Genomic DNA, 14318 nt, shown 5'->3' on the forward strand with positions numbered 1-14318 from the left:
GACAAGACATTGTGCCCCAGTCGAAGGCAACTAGAAGTGACTCCTTTACAGGGAAGAATTATGAATTATGATTGTGTTGATTATTGTACCTTTTTTTCTTCTTCTCTTTAGTAGTAGATTATTGTACCTGATCAATTGAGAGTTGCTAATAGAGACAAATTGTTTGATCTATAACAGAAAAAAAAGCATCTAATTTTGAAATAATTTCCAATAGGAACTTCACTTATCTACCTCAGAAGTAGGCCGCATTCCAATCTCTTTCATACCAAATTGCTATTAACTCCAGGAAAAATGGAATGTGCTACTGTTCATAGATACAAATTAGTTTTTATTTTTTGGTGTATACTCTTAGAAATCTTTTTATCAGCCAAATGCTCTTCTAAAGTTATATTTGCGTGTATCTCTCTCTCTCTCTCTCAAAAAAAAAAATCTTATTTGAGTAAATACTCTCTCGAATACTTTTAGAGTTATGTCTCAATAATTTAATACAAAAGATAAAAATATTCTTAACTAAGAGAAATATAAAAATATTAGAATAAAAATATATATTTATTATTTGTTCGAAAGCCCTCATTGTTTCATTTTCGAAGCCTCCTCCCTCAGATGCATATGGATCTTATGACCAATTGGTCCAATCTATTGGATCAGGCTTTACCTTAAGGGATTCTAATATATTCCATTATGTGCAGGGGCTGTTAGGAAGCTCGGAGAGTTGAGGCAAAAGGCACTCTTGTCTTGTGGCATTAAGGGCAGCAACGATCTGGGAGTGCAAAACCTGGAGCTTGAGCTGGATGCTAAAAAACTGGTTGATCTGCTACTGACTGGGTTAGATTGTCTTTTGTTATTCACACTATTGTATATGAATGTAGATATCTTTTACAATTATAGGGACTTTGTTTTCTTTGACTAATCCGATGTTAATAAAGAAAAATCATAAAAATGACTAGATAATCTATTTACCTTTATTCAGAGAATAGAAGATTAATTTACTCTGTTCTGTTCGCACAACCTGTTCTATAATCTGAATAAGTTTACACAATGGAAGAGTGGAAATAGATTATTGGGCCGGGCCTATTATGGGGCCTCATCCAACTTGAAGCTAAACCATCACCGAGTTCTAAGAAGCTCGGTGAATAATTTACTCTTTTTTTTTATGCCTATTGGCTTCATAAATAGACTCTCTTCACTATATATATATATATATATAAACGAGCCACAATAAATTTGAAATCATACGTATATATATTGTTTATATAACTTTTTGATAGAAACTTTATAAAATATCACATCCTTATTTGTGGGGGAAGTCTAATTCATTGCCTTCATTATAAATTAGTGAGCTCCAATTGCTTAAGCTAAAATGGTAATTTTTATCCTCTCTTCAGATCCAAATTAAAATGTGAATAGTTTTTTTTAAAAAATATTAATCGTGGCTTTACAAAATTATTTATTAACGTATCTAATTCTAATATCCCCGGATCAGACGACCTCCATCCAATCCGATCACACGAAGAGACGAGCTTAAAATAACACACGTGTGATAAGCTCTGCTGGTCCGTACTATGGATCTAATCTAAGACCACGAACATGGTTACCCGGACAAGATCCATCTAAATGCACAGATGGCATTCCACGTGTGCGGTGACGTGGCATCTCTCCCAAATGACGGCGGGGATAAACCCGATCCCAGTAGTGGGTTCCAACAAAAGCAAACTTGGGCGCGACCCGGAAAAATAAACGCGATTGGATTCCGATTTTAAGGTCCGAACTATAAAATGGTTTATGGCGTCGAAGAAAAGGGAAAAAAAAACTCCTTATTTTTTCAAATTGAGAAGCTCTCTTGGCTCTCTCGAGAGGGATAAGGGGAATTAGAAGGCGGGATCTCTCGGATTCGACCGCTTGCTTCTGCGAGATCTAGTTCGGGTAAGAGTTTAATATCTGATTAGTGTAAATTTGGTAGTTTTGTTCGTGAAAAGCGTTTATTTTAAGGTGTTTGAACGAAATGAGGCTGTTTGAGCTGGCTAGGGTTTCCCAAATTCTGCAAGAGGATATTTTTCTTCTCTAGATTCGCGTTCTAGGGCTTTATAATAGTTTAGGTAGTTTTAAGTAGGCCTATACGCTTAACTGCAGGTCTTGAAAATTTGTAGCACTTACTGCCATTAATTTTGATAATTTGCCTCTGACTCTTTTAGTACTGGGAGATATCTTACTTTGTTTGTGCGGAGTGAGGTTTCCTCAGTTTGTGCTTGCCAATTTGATTCTTAGATTGATTCGTTCTCAATATTTTACTATTGAAAAATTCACTTATTTTATGCTCTAATAACTCACATTTCTTCTCAAGGTCAGTTTTTGTATTTGGAGAGTATCTCCATTCTCCATAAGATTCAAAGTTCTGAGACTGCAATTTCACAGTTGACATCAGTTGGGATGCCTGAACCAGATCCAGCGTCTGGAACAGAGGAAAGTCCGGCAGCAAATGGCTCTGGTCCACTCCCTGAAAATGCAGGAGTGGAGGCTGTTAATAGAGAGAAGGATTGTGAAGATACAAAAGATGGCGTGGAGATTAAGGACAAGGTAGAAAGCAATGATGCTGAAGAAAAGACAAAAGGGGACGAAAATGGTCTTAAAAGTGTGGAAGGTACAGAAAAAGGGGAAGCAGAAGAGAAACAGACTAAGGATGCAGATGTGATGGAAGTCAAGGAGGTTAAAATGGTAGCTGAGGAGGTCAAAGAGGTGGGTGATGAGGATGGCAAGACAGGAAATACTGAGGATGCAGAAAATGCAGGTGCTGAGGAGGTGAAGATGCAGGGGGATGAAAATGGCTTGAAAACTGTGGAATGCACTGACAAAGGAGCGGAAAAAGAGAAAGACACGAAGGATGTGAATGTGGCAGAAGCTGAGGATGTTAAGATGCTAGATGCAGAGGATGTGAAAATGGCGGAAGCTGAGGATGTGAAAACGGTGGATGCTGAGGATGTGAAAACGGCAGAAACTGAGGATGTGAAAACAGCAGAAACTGAGGATGTGAAAACAGTGGATGCTGAGGACGCGAAAGAGGTGGTTGCTGAAGATGTGAAGATGGTGGATGTCGAGGATGTGAAAAAGGCAGACTCTGAGGATGTCAAAATGTCTGATGTTGGTGACGTGGAGGGTGAGGAGAAAGGGCATGAGGATAAAGGGGAAGAAAAGGGTGAAGAAAAACAAGAGGAAGAAGCTGAAACAGTGGAAGAGAAAGATGGTGGAGAAACTGAGAATAAGGTGGATGAGAATAAGGAGGAAGAAACACCCAAGAAGAGGGCAAGGAGCAAAAAGGTTAGGGATAAAGTGAAAGGAGAAGATGAGAAACAGGAAACCAACAAATCCAAGATTACAAAGGAATCATTAAGCCCTCCCATCACCTTCTCTATTGACCGCCCGGTGCGTGAAAGGAAGACGGTGGAAAGGTTGGTTGAAGTTATTGAAAAAGAGCCAAATAGGAGCTTTATAATTGAGAAGGTACTTTCCTTGCGTCCAATCTTTTTTTGTATTTTTAGCTTTTATAGTAACTGATCTCTTCTTTAATTTAAGTGCAGGGTCGTGGCACTCCTCTCAAGGATATACCAAATGGTATGCTTCTAACCGCTACAACTATGGTTATTGACTATGTGCATCATACAATGCCAAAGTTCTTTTAAAAAAAGAAGAAGAAGAAGACAATACAACTGATCTTTGTCTTTTTTTTTCCCATTTTCTGCATCTTCATATTTTAGAAATTTCTGGTGTATAGTTTACTTGTTTATCCTTTTGTGCAGTCAAGTTTCTTTCATATTTAGTTAACATGTGATTTTTTTACTTCAAGTTACCCTGCAGACCCCATATGATAATTTTGCAGACTGTCGTTAGTTAAGCATAGCTTTCATTTGACATGTTGAGCTATCATTCAGACATTACTGATTAACCCAAAATTGATGCCCATTACTGTTTAATGCTGCCGCATCATTTTTATTAACTTGAAGAAGCCATGTTACTCATTAAATGAACTTAGGGCCTCCACTAATGCTTGGATATCAATTTCTTTTCCTGCTGCATCTTGGACACCTTCAGAATGCTTATATTAGCTGATTAGGCTAAGCCTGCTAGGCTGCCAAAAACATATCCAAATATGTGAAACTTCTGCAAAAGCACGGGACAAACATGAAAACAAAAAGAATAAGCAAAAGTTATACACTTAATTAGTATTATTTTGCTTTTATCATTTTAGTTTTATTTTTGATGAAAGTTTTATCCTTTTACTCTTGCTTGTTAATTTTACTCAGCTGAATTCCTGTTTCAGTGGCATACAAGTTGGCTAAAAGGAAACCTGCTGACTTGAAATTGCTTCATCAGACTCTCTATGGGAGGAAAGGAAAGGTAGTTTCAAAACATTAATTGTTTTGGTTATCACTTTTTCAACCATAAATTTAGATTTCACATGTTCTTTTTTATTTAGTTACAATATTGCTTGTTCTTCTAGTGTAAACTATGTAGTCAATGGAAGAAGCAACTTCCCCTCTGTGTTGACCGAATGACTGCTTTGCTACAAACCAGATCTGGGTCGAGTCGTTCTTAAGAAAATTATAAATTTTTTTAGGTGACCTCTAAATTCACAAATCTAATGACTTTGAAATAAAGTGATTTCGAGATTGGGATGAAAAGATATGTGGCTGAAACAGTGGAGGAAGATTGAAATTAGACAGAAACGGAATACCAACGTTGTGGCGGTTGTCGGAGGGTGGCGGACGACCGTGGGATGGTGGAGGTTAGTTGTAGGGTGGGGTGGCTTGTGAGGGAATGTGTGGATTAGGGTTTGGTAGCTTGCTAGGGTTTTTTAGGATTAAGTTCTATTCTTAGGAAAGTGAAAGCAATCTAACCGCTAAGATTATAAAATAAAAGTAAGATAAATAAATTAACTTAAACCAATGTTCATTCCCCATTTCATGATCCCCTAAATAACAATGAGCACTCTTATTTATATGAGTAGAGATATGGCGTGTCGGATCTAACTCTACCTACTGGGCATACATATGCGGATTATCCACTTTAATCCAAATCTAAAAGCAATAAGTAAAAGCAACCAACTAAATTCGACTCTCATGCTCGGATCGTAACAATTCTTCTTGTTTATTGGAAAAGTTAAACTGGTATAGGTTTCTTGCACTTTAATTTCTGAATTTGTCATTTATGCATGGAGATTTACTTTTGGTAGTGCCAAAATCTACTTTTCCTTTTCTACTCTCTCTACTGCTTTCTTATGATAGATAAATGATGTATTTCCTCTCTCAGGCAGTCGATTTTAAGAACCACATCCTCCAATTTTCTGGGTTTGTTTGGCATGAGAGTGATGTAAGCAGCTCCTTTTTACACATTTCTTGGATAAAGATGAGATTGTCTCACTCACTGTTGCTCTAAATTTTGGAAATTATTTTCTTGCAGGAAAAGCAAAGAGCAAAAATGAAAGAGAAACTGGACAAATATGTGAAGGACACATTGCTAGATCTTTGTGATTTGCTTGATATTCCTGTTTCAAAAACAAATGTTAGGAAGGTTTATTGAATTTCATCTTCTCATCCTCCAAATTACCATTGTTGAAGTTTAAGCATGTTGACCATCCAACATGTTCTTTACCATGGGACTGTTATCATAACATTTAGATGCTCTTGTAGGAAGATCTTGTGGAAAATCTATTGGACTTCATTGCTGCGCCTCATACTACAACTGATGCCATACTTGCTGAGGAGCAGGTTGGACCTCAAAAGCTACATCTCTCTTTATTTTGTTTTATGTTTGTAAGTGATTTGCATTGGCATCAGATATGGATGTGCTTATCTGTCTCCAACATATTCAAGTTAGGACAATGATGAATTGAATTACCGAGTTATTAATTTCAGTTACAAAGGTATTGGAGATGCCCCTCCCATTCTTTATTTCATTTCTTTTTACATTTGTTTTTCTTTGTTCTTTGTAACAGGCAGCAAAATCCAGAAAGCGTAAGAGTGTGGGCAAAGGAAGTGCATCAAAGAGCACGGAAGGCACACCTCCCAAGCGGTCTAGGAAGGTCTGTTATAGTACAACCTTGAAAGTTTTGGGTTTTCTTATCTTTCACCTGCCTTCATATATGTTTGATGTGTGTAATTATGTGTGTAGTTCTTTCTTGAACTATGGGATTTTCCTTAGTAATTCTCAGAGAATGAATGCCTGTTATGTGTATGGACTTTCTTATAGATTTGCAATTTCCTATTCATGTGAAGAATTTCTACTCTTTATTTTATGCAGAAATACACAAGTGAGGGCACTCCTAGCACAACAAAGAAGAGCACTAAAAAAACAGAAGATGAAGATGATGATGAGGAAGAGGATGATGATGATGATGATGCTTTTACTGAAGAAGATGAAGCAGCAAAGCACTCTGGGAGTGAGGAAGAGGAAAATGAATCTGAAGAAGAATCTGAAGATGATGATCACTATGACTCCGGAAAGGACAGGAGGGATACGAAGATATCCTCAAAACGGAGAGGTTCTAATGGTACAGAGAAAGTGATGTCAAGGAGCAGCTCTAAGAAGACGCCACCCTTCTCAACCACCAAGAGCTCTACAAAAACTTCACCTTCCAAGCGTTCCACAAAAACTTCACCTTCCAGGCGCTCTAAGGCTGAGGAAAGCAATGATCTTGGTGAGAAGGTCTTTTCTAGGAAGAATAAAGTTGATACACCAAAGAGGAATTCAACACCTAAGCAGGAGACCAAGGAGAAGAAAGCTTCTGGTATGCCTTTTATGATTTGAAAGAGTAGATTCTTTGATGTAGGACATAGATGTAGTGATATACATTTGATGCTCTTCAGTACTGGGATATATCTAGGTTGACTTCCATTTATTATGGACCAGCTGCCGTGATCAGACTGCAGTCCTGGAATCTGAAAATTTTCTGGTGTCTTTTGTTCTTTCAAGATGTAATTGGTATAAAAAGCGTCAGATTATGATGAACTGGACCTTTTGTATCCCAACCTAGTTACCAAGTCACATAAGTTGACATTTTTATAAGCTGATCATCTAATGGGTGCTATGACATTTACCTCATGTAACTGTTGTCACCTTCCCTCAGCATTAGCAGGAGCCTCGTGTGCTGAGATGCACTGCAGCACCCTTTTCCTTTAATCTAGTGTCATCATTTTGATTTGTTCTTCAATGAAAATTCTGAACACCATTAGCTGAGGCTTACTTTGATATGACACTTGGCTTTGTTTTTTAGGTAAAAAGGGTAGCAAAGGTAAGGGGAAATCAGAGGAAGCAGCACAATCTGGTCCAAGCAATGAGGAATTGAGGAAGACTATTAGTGAAATTCTCAAGGAAGTTGACTTCAACACGGTGAGCTCTGCTATTGCTATTACTGTAGATCTAGTTAACTTCACACACCAAGTTTTCCTTTTCTGCAACAAGAAAATATCATGATGGAGTGCCTACAAGCTTTACCACACAAAAAAAAGAAAAATTCTACTCACTTTGCATTAGGTTTTATGTAAGGTAATTCTTCCTTCGATGAAGATGGCAGACTCTCTCTTGTACCCAGAGAGATAATCAGATTGCTGTTGCTGCAACCAAAACACCATTTCTTTTTAATTCTTTGCATCTCAATCTACATCTCGTTCTTCACATATTTTCTCCCTTCTTGCACTTACTGATATGCATTATATTATATTGATAAGCTTCTGCATTTATGTTTCAGGCCACCTTCACTGACATTCTTAAGAAGCTTGGTAAGCCATCTCTGTGTTTCTCTCGATCTTTAAATGCCTTAATCACGATGATGCACTCATGGAAATTCATCTCCCAGCCGCACATTACAAAATGGATATGGCGCCAAGGAAGACAGCAATTAAGCTCTTGATCCAAGAAGAACTGACCAAGTTAGCTGAAGAGGCAGAAGAGGCCGAGGAGAACGAAGACGATGAGGATGAGGAAGACGCAGAGTAAATCCCACAAAATGGCGGCAAAGAGGAGCATGCTAGACTAACATGAAAAAGAATAGAATGGAGATATTACATACTCTATTCAAGTTATTCTTATCTATTGCTCTTCCCCTTTTGTGCTCATCTTTGCAATCCTTTGTTAATTGTTGTAGTATGTGCCACTAGTTAGTAAAACATTTCCTGTAGCCTTGCTCTGTATTTTGTAACACATTTATATAGGCAACTTCTGCACCTTAACTTAAATTGTCTGGAGAAACTTGAACACGTCTGTTATCTTGATCTGATACTCATTATTAGAAACTAATAGTTAGTACCTTTCTAATTTATTTAAAAAGGGGAAACACATTTGCTTTCTACTATTGTTGTTGCAATTATCACAGCTGCCACTTCTTTGACCAGTTTCTCTGTAATTTTTTATAGATAGAAATATCTACCAAAGATCCCGACAAAGAGGGACGGGTACCACCAAATCTAACATGCAGTGTGGCCAAAGATTGCCTAAATCCACACGTGATGGTTCTCTACTTATCTCTATGCTTGGGTCCAAGATCTGGACAAGAGAGGGGAGAGTAAATTGTTTTCTAAATTGTTATCAGCGTCAGCAGTTGATCAGTAATTTAGCTGAGTCTGTTTTAGTATTTTTTTTATTAATATTTTCTCTTCTTAAATAAAATATTAATAAATTAAGTATTATACTGGTGAAATATATCTCATTTAGTATTAAGCTAGTTTGGTTATATAAAAAACTTGGCCAAACTGTACGTCAGAAACATTCATTACTTGTGTCTTCGTCTCTAACCTCCACAAGATTCTCTGCATCCTGGTGAACAGAGTGTACAGATGATTTGATTGTCTGAGAATCATGAGATCATATAGCTCATCCAATTATTTTTACTGGAACGGTAATAACAGTGTAGACCGACATCAAAACCGTTTAGTTTGACCTGAGTGGTGGAAGAATGGAAGCAATAATTGACAACGTTTGACGTCATTACTCTCTTCCTGGTGATATCATTGGTGACAGCATCAGCAACAGTAGACACTTGTCCATCAGAGTATTTTACTTAATTGGGATTTTTTTTATCAAATTAGATTATTTTTTAAACTTATTATTAAATAGGATCTAATTTATCGTAGTCATTTAATAACGCTGATTAGTTTGGCGTTTTTATGGTCAGATAATTTTTTTTAACTATTAAAAGATTACGTTAAAAAGATTTATATACATAAAACGCTTATATTACTTACAAATAAAGCCCTGATTAGTTTAATATTTTTATTAGAGATATAGTAATTAAATCCTATTTTTTAATAAGTAAAAAGGAGTAGTCTATTTTAGTAATAACAATTAGAATAGGGCTAGTTTGGTCAAAAACTCATAGTCCATGCTATCAGCTTTCTGATGTTATAATAATAATAATATAGAGTCACTAGTGAAAGAAGGGGGGTAATTTTTGTTCGTCTATTTAGTTATTTGTTGACTATTCTAGTGCTCTTTAGTAGGAGTAATAGTTGGAGTAGTTAAAATGTAATTATATCAAGTTTATAACAAAAACAAGAATCTCTTTATCCATTTTACACATTTAAATTATTCACCAACCAACCCATTTGGATCCAAAAGGTTTTGTCCCCACTTGTAATATGTGTGTCTATGTTTCTATGTACTCTCCCTTTCAATCTGAATAGATGAAAAAAATTCATAGTTAATGGTCTTATCAGAACCATAAACACAAGGAAGCAACTCATATTATAAAGTATAAACAACTCATTAGCTAAATCTTGAGGCTAATTGGCATTCCGTCTAACTAATCCTTGATATATATTACATACATATATTAGTTTTTAAGATCTTAAGGCTAAACTCCGAATTTAATTAGTTAGTCTTACTTTTTAATCTTAATATTTTAAAAAATAAATTTAATTAGATATAAAAAAAATAAAAAAATATTTAGTTACTGAATCAGTTCAGAGAAATAAACTAAGGATTAGAAAATTGCCTATCAATGGCAGTAAGGCACATTGTTTTTCTTCTTTCTCTATTTATAATAATCTTCTCTCTCTTTGTGATCATAAAAACAGAGTATAGGGCATGATAACTACATTCAATACTACCTCCACGGTTGACAGTGGACCATTGAATAAGGTTAAGCTTATCTATAGATTTTAAATCCGTTGGTAAAAAATTTAATCCACCAATAGGTATCGTATTCGTGGTGTATGAGAATCAGCGAACATACTTTATTCTGATCCATTCAGCATACGCTAGTATGGACTACACACAACACCGACAGATTCCTTCACTTCTAAACTGGTCAACGAGAGTTTTTAACGGCTTTGGATATATATATATTTTTTTGGGGATGTATTCCTTCTAATTTTTTTAGTGTGTCGCAGTAAAAGCGTAAAAAGTTTGTTTAAAAAAAAAAAAAGAGTGACATGGGTGGTTGCTAAAGTGCGCGTGTAGGACAGTCAAGTCTAAGATAGGAGCAACATACCACCCTCCCTTGCCCCTGCTGTTAGAGTTCTCCGTTGGCAACCTTGGAGCGGCGGATTTGCGACGCGCGAGCAGTTTGGCGCGAGAGAGGAGGAGGGGAAGAGTGGGAGAGATCAAAGAGAGGTGAAGAAAAAGGAGTGGTTTTTGGATTACAACTGTGGAGCCCTGGTACTATTGACATGGGAGTAGGAGACGCACGGAAAGGTTGAGAGGAAAAAGGTTTTATATCTCTCTTCGTCTTCTGTCGTGAGAGCAAGATCATTAGAAGAGGCAGTTCTCAGTTCGATTCCGATGAGTATGTTACTATCTTATCTCATTTGTATTGCGGGTTTCCTGTTCTATTGCTTGTCAAATAAAGTTGTTTATTTTTTTCGTTCTTTCTTTCTTTCTGGGTATTTGGATTATGTGCAGTTTCCTCGTTGATTTGTGAATAAGTTTTAGTTCCTATTTGATCGGTTCTGCGTGAGGGCTGTCTTCTTTTATGCTAAAAGTGGCTCCTTTCCGTCTCCTTTCTTCTAGTTCTGCGATTTTTCAAATTGGGTTTCTTTCGTTGGGGAATATCTTGAAGATTTGTGGCTTTTCTAGTGATCTCTGTTACTACTTTGCGTTGGATTTTCCTGTATCTACATTGGAATCTTTTCAGTTTAATAACCTTTGAAATGATGGTTTCTTTTGTGGGTAATTTTGCGCTTCCGATTCGTCGATATATATCGCATGTTTTATAATGTGCAGAGACAAATGTTTTAGGATTTGCATATTTCCTTTCCGTAGGTTTTTTTATTAGAAATTTAGGTTTCTTTTTTCAGGTTCTTTCTTTGTCCCTTTATCCCCATATGCCTAATAGCTGCTACTTGGATACCTTTTTTTGGGAAGTATGGAAGGAATTCAGATTCACTTTTCTTCATCATACCTATCATTTATGTAGATGCAGGCTTTAGTCCTACATGGGACAGTGATGATGAATATGAGAAACTTATACAGACGATGAATCCACCAAGGTATAACTTAGTTTTAGTATGACAATATTTGATTCTTCATAAACATCATTAACAAATACTTTAAAAAACTTTCAGTCTTTTTCTTTTCTGATACTCCTTATCGCAGGGTGGTAATTGACAATGAAGTGTCTGTCAATGCAACAGTTGTTAGGGTAGGTTTCTTTCTTGCTATACCATCGACTTCCTGTTTTTCTATATCGATTTCATTTTCATAGACCTCTTTGACGATAATTTTTAAGAAATGGAGTTCATGTTATCTAATTCTTTTTAAATTTGTAGGTTGACAGTGCAAACAAGTATGGGATTCTCCTTGAGGTAGTCCAGGTGCTTATAGATCTGAATCTTGTCATAACGAAAGCTTACATATCCTCAGATGGAGGCTGGTTCATGGATGGTATAGCTATAGTTTGTTGTTTAATTGCTGATATCTTTCTATTGTGGTTAAAGCAAGCATCTTTGAAAGTGATTCTTTTTTTTTTCTGGTGACAGTTTTTAATGTAACTGACCGGGAAGGGAGGAAGCTAATTGATGAAACCACAATTAATGGAATTGCAGACTACATTCGGAAGGTAAAATGGTCCTTCCATTTTACAACTTCTTTCTCATGATAGTGTCCATCTAATTCCAGTTATTATCTACGCAGTCTTTAGGGGGAGATTCTGGTTACATCCCTTCAAGGAGGAGATCAGTAGATATTGCTCCCTCAAAAGACCATACTTTCATTGAGTTAACTGGAACTGACCGACCAGGATTGCTCTCTGAAGTGAGCGCAGTGCTCTATGACCTCAAGTGCAATGTAGTAAATGCAGAGATTTGGACCCATAACACTAGAGCTGCTGCTGTTATGCATGTTACTGATGAAGAAACTGGTTTAGCTGTCGCAGACCCAGAAAGGCTTTGTCAAATTAAGGAGCGCCTTTATCACGTTCTTAAAGGGGATAGTTTATCCTGTGGAGTCAGGACAGCAGTTTCACTGGGTGTCACCCATACAGAGCGAAGGCTTCACCAGATGATGCATGACGATCTGAATTATGAGGAGTCTGATCTAGGTCCTGGAGATAAGCGTGCAATGCCCCATGTAACTGTTCGAAACTGGAGTGACAAGGATTATTCTGTGGTCACAATTAGATGCAAGGATAGGCCAAAACTTCTGTTTGACACGGTTTGCACTTTGACAGACATGCAATATGTGGTATTCCATGCAAATGTTGAGGCAGAGGGCACAGAAGCTTACCAGGTATCTTTGATCTAACTTTAATCTTGTTGTTTATATAATACTTAATTTTGTTTCCTTCAGTGCAAGGAATACTCATGGCCAGTACCATCTTCTCCTCCTGAAGGAGTTCTATATCAGGCACTTGGATGGATCTCTGGTCAGTTCTGAGGTTGAAAGACAGCGAGTAATACAGTGTCTTGAAGCAGCCATAGAGCGTAGGGTGTCTGAGGTACAAAACTACTCTAACAATTCATAAAGACAGAGAGTAATACACGTTTGCTGATAACCAGTCTTTGATAGTTGGCACAAGTGTGACGATAATCACATTATTGGACGTGCCAGTTTTTTGTTTTTTGGTTACATCATGATCAGATTATGTTATATTCCTTGTTTGCATCTCTTAAAATTTGATGATATGGTGCTTTGCACTTTGCAGGGTTTGAAACTCGAGTTGTGTACAAGTGATAGGGTTGGTCTACTCTCTGATGTCACTCGCATCTTCCGTGAGAACAGCCTCACCGTTACGAGGGCTGAAGTGACTACTAGAGGAGGCAAAGCCATTAACACATTTTATGTCCGTGATGCTGCCGGGAATACAGTTGATCCGAAGATTATAGATACAATCCGGCAAGAAATAGGGCAGACTGTTCTACAAGTGAAAGGCCAAACTGAACAAGCCAAATCTCCTCAAGGATCTCCTATCTGGTTCCTCTTTGGTGGCTTATTTAGGTCAAAATCTCTATCTAGCTTAGGTTTGGTCAGACCCTAATCTTTCACTGACCTATTGTCTTTAAACCCTCTATGTGAATTTCCATCTAATAACATAAATCTTTAGTGGGGAAGTGAAGCTCTTCCATAAGTGGCTCCTGAACATCCATTCCATTAGTTCACAGGGGGACTCTTCTCTTCAGAATTGGGGTAGCATGTACAGAAATCCTCTAGTGTAAATTATTACACAACAACCATGTCCATGTTGTACATATGCTGTTCAGTTGTAGATATGAATGTAAATATGACCAATTATGATATATAGTTCAAAAGTATTGACATTCTTGTCTCTTTCTTTTCTTGTTTGGAATGCCTATCCAAAGGGCCCGAATGATTTATCCGAATTTAATCAAGAATGCTTTTGACCAATTAGTTAATGTTCATGATAGTAACATCAGCAACCAAGATCTCTCATATGAACCATGCATCTGTATTCTCAGAGCTTAGAAAGGTTATCCTGATACCCTTATTCTTTCCTCTTTCGAGTACTATGCGGTCGAGATTAAACCCTATTCCCCTATCACAATATCAGTCTAGTAACAAGCAATGGCATATTTTTATTCTCCTATCACAATATCAGTCTAGTAACAAGCAATGGTATATTTTTGTGCCGACATTTAACGGTGTAGCTTCTAACATTATTTCTGTAATCATTATCAGACGTTCATATGATTGCAGAACTACAAATCAGCCAACAAGGATGCCAAAGAGGCGAATGGCTGAGTGCCACCCGACAACGACGCAGCTGTCCTGTAGAAGCACTGTATATTGGTGTCCATGGAATATTCACTATGAATGGCCTACTGCCTCTGTCACTGAGATTGACACAAGCTTGGCATGTTTCATTAACCACCACTAGT

General features: G+C 37.1%; 2 protein-coding genes across 7 annotated transcripts; both read left to right on the forward strand.

Annotated features, from left to right (window-relative positions):
• The first annotated feature begins 1741 nt into the window (after positions 1-1741).
• LOC140783766 (DEK domain-containing chromatin-associated protein 1-like) lies at positions 1742-8225 on the forward strand. 4 transcript variants are annotated; one of them, XM_073130798.1, is made up of 12 exons: positions 1742-1923; positions 2347-3495; positions 3573-3606; positions 4313-4389; positions 5302-5361; positions 5452-5562; positions 5682-5759; positions 5987-6073; positions 6292-6778; positions 7265-7380; positions 7739-7769; positions 7847-8225. In XM_073130798.1, the coding sequence occupies exons 2-12, from the start codon at positions 2428-2430 to the stop codon at positions 7984-7986; spliced, it is 2289 nt and encodes a 762-aa protein (XP_072986899.1). In that variant the 5' UTR covers positions 1742-1923; positions 2347-2427; the 3' UTR covers positions 7987-8225. The 4 variants fall into 4 exon arrangements, with proteins under 4 accessions (XP_072986899.1, XP_072986902.1, XP_072986901.1 ...); XM_073130801.1 differs by having other exon boundaries at positions 5452-5553; XM_073130800.1 differs by having other exon boundaries at positions 1783-1923; positions 2413-3495.
• A 2234-nt stretch (positions 8226-10459) lies between these two features.
• On the forward strand, positions 10460-13749 carry LOC140785364 (ACT domain-containing protein ACR4-like). Of its 3 annotated transcripts, none has more exons than XR_012108428.1 (8): positions 10460-10771; positions 11402-11474; positions 11581-11626; positions 11754-11868; positions 11964-12043; positions 12118-12711; positions 12772-12919; positions 13127-13749. XR_012108428.1 is itself a non-coding variant. In XM_073133238.1 (8 exons), exons 1-8 carry the CDS (start codon positions 10768-10770, stop codon positions 13457-13459), a joined length of 1350 nt encoding a protein of 449 aa, XP_072989339.1. In that variant the 5' UTR covers positions 10460-10767; the 3' UTR covers positions 13460-13749. The 3 variants fall into 3 exon arrangements, 2 of the variants coding, with proteins under 2 accessions (XP_072989339.1, XP_072989340.1); XM_073133238.1 differs by having other exon boundaries at positions 12815-12919; XM_073133239.1 differs by having other exon boundaries at positions 10634-10771; positions 11408-11474; positions 12815-12919.
• Positions 13750-14318: the final 569 nt, after the last annotated feature.

This window comes from Typha latifolia, chromosome 3 (assembly GCF_019914945.1).
Source record: "Typha latifolia isolate L0001 chromosome 3, TyphaL0001v2, whole genome shotgun sequence".
NCBI lineage: Eukaryota > Viridiplantae > Streptophyta > Magnoliopsida > Poales > Typhaceae > Typha > Typha latifolia.

Excerpts from the sequence above, each read along its gene's own strand:
- LOC140783766 (XM_073130798.1), top strand. The coding sequence starts at position 2,428 with ATGCCTGAACCAGATCCAGCGTCTGGAACAGAGGAAAGTCCGGCAGCA. Across the intron at positions 5,563-5,681 it reads CAAAAACAAATGTTAGGAAG|GAAGATCTTGTGGAAAATCT; the intron begins GTTTATTGAATT and ends ATGCTCTTGTAG. Across the intron at positions 6,074-6,291 it reads CTCCCAAGCGGTCTAGGAAG|AAATACACAAGTGAGGGCAC; the intron begins GTCTGTTATAGT and ends TATTTTATGCAG.
- LOC140785364 (XM_073133238.1), top strand. Across the intron at positions 11,475-11,580 it reads CAGACGATGAATCCACCAAG|GGTGGTAATTGACAATGAAG; the intron begins GTATAACTTAGT and ends TCCTTATCGCAG. Across the intron at positions 12,712-12,814 it reads AGGGCACAGAAGCTTACCAG|GAGTTCTATATCAGGCACTT; the intron begins GTATCTTTGATC and ends CTCCTCCTGAAG.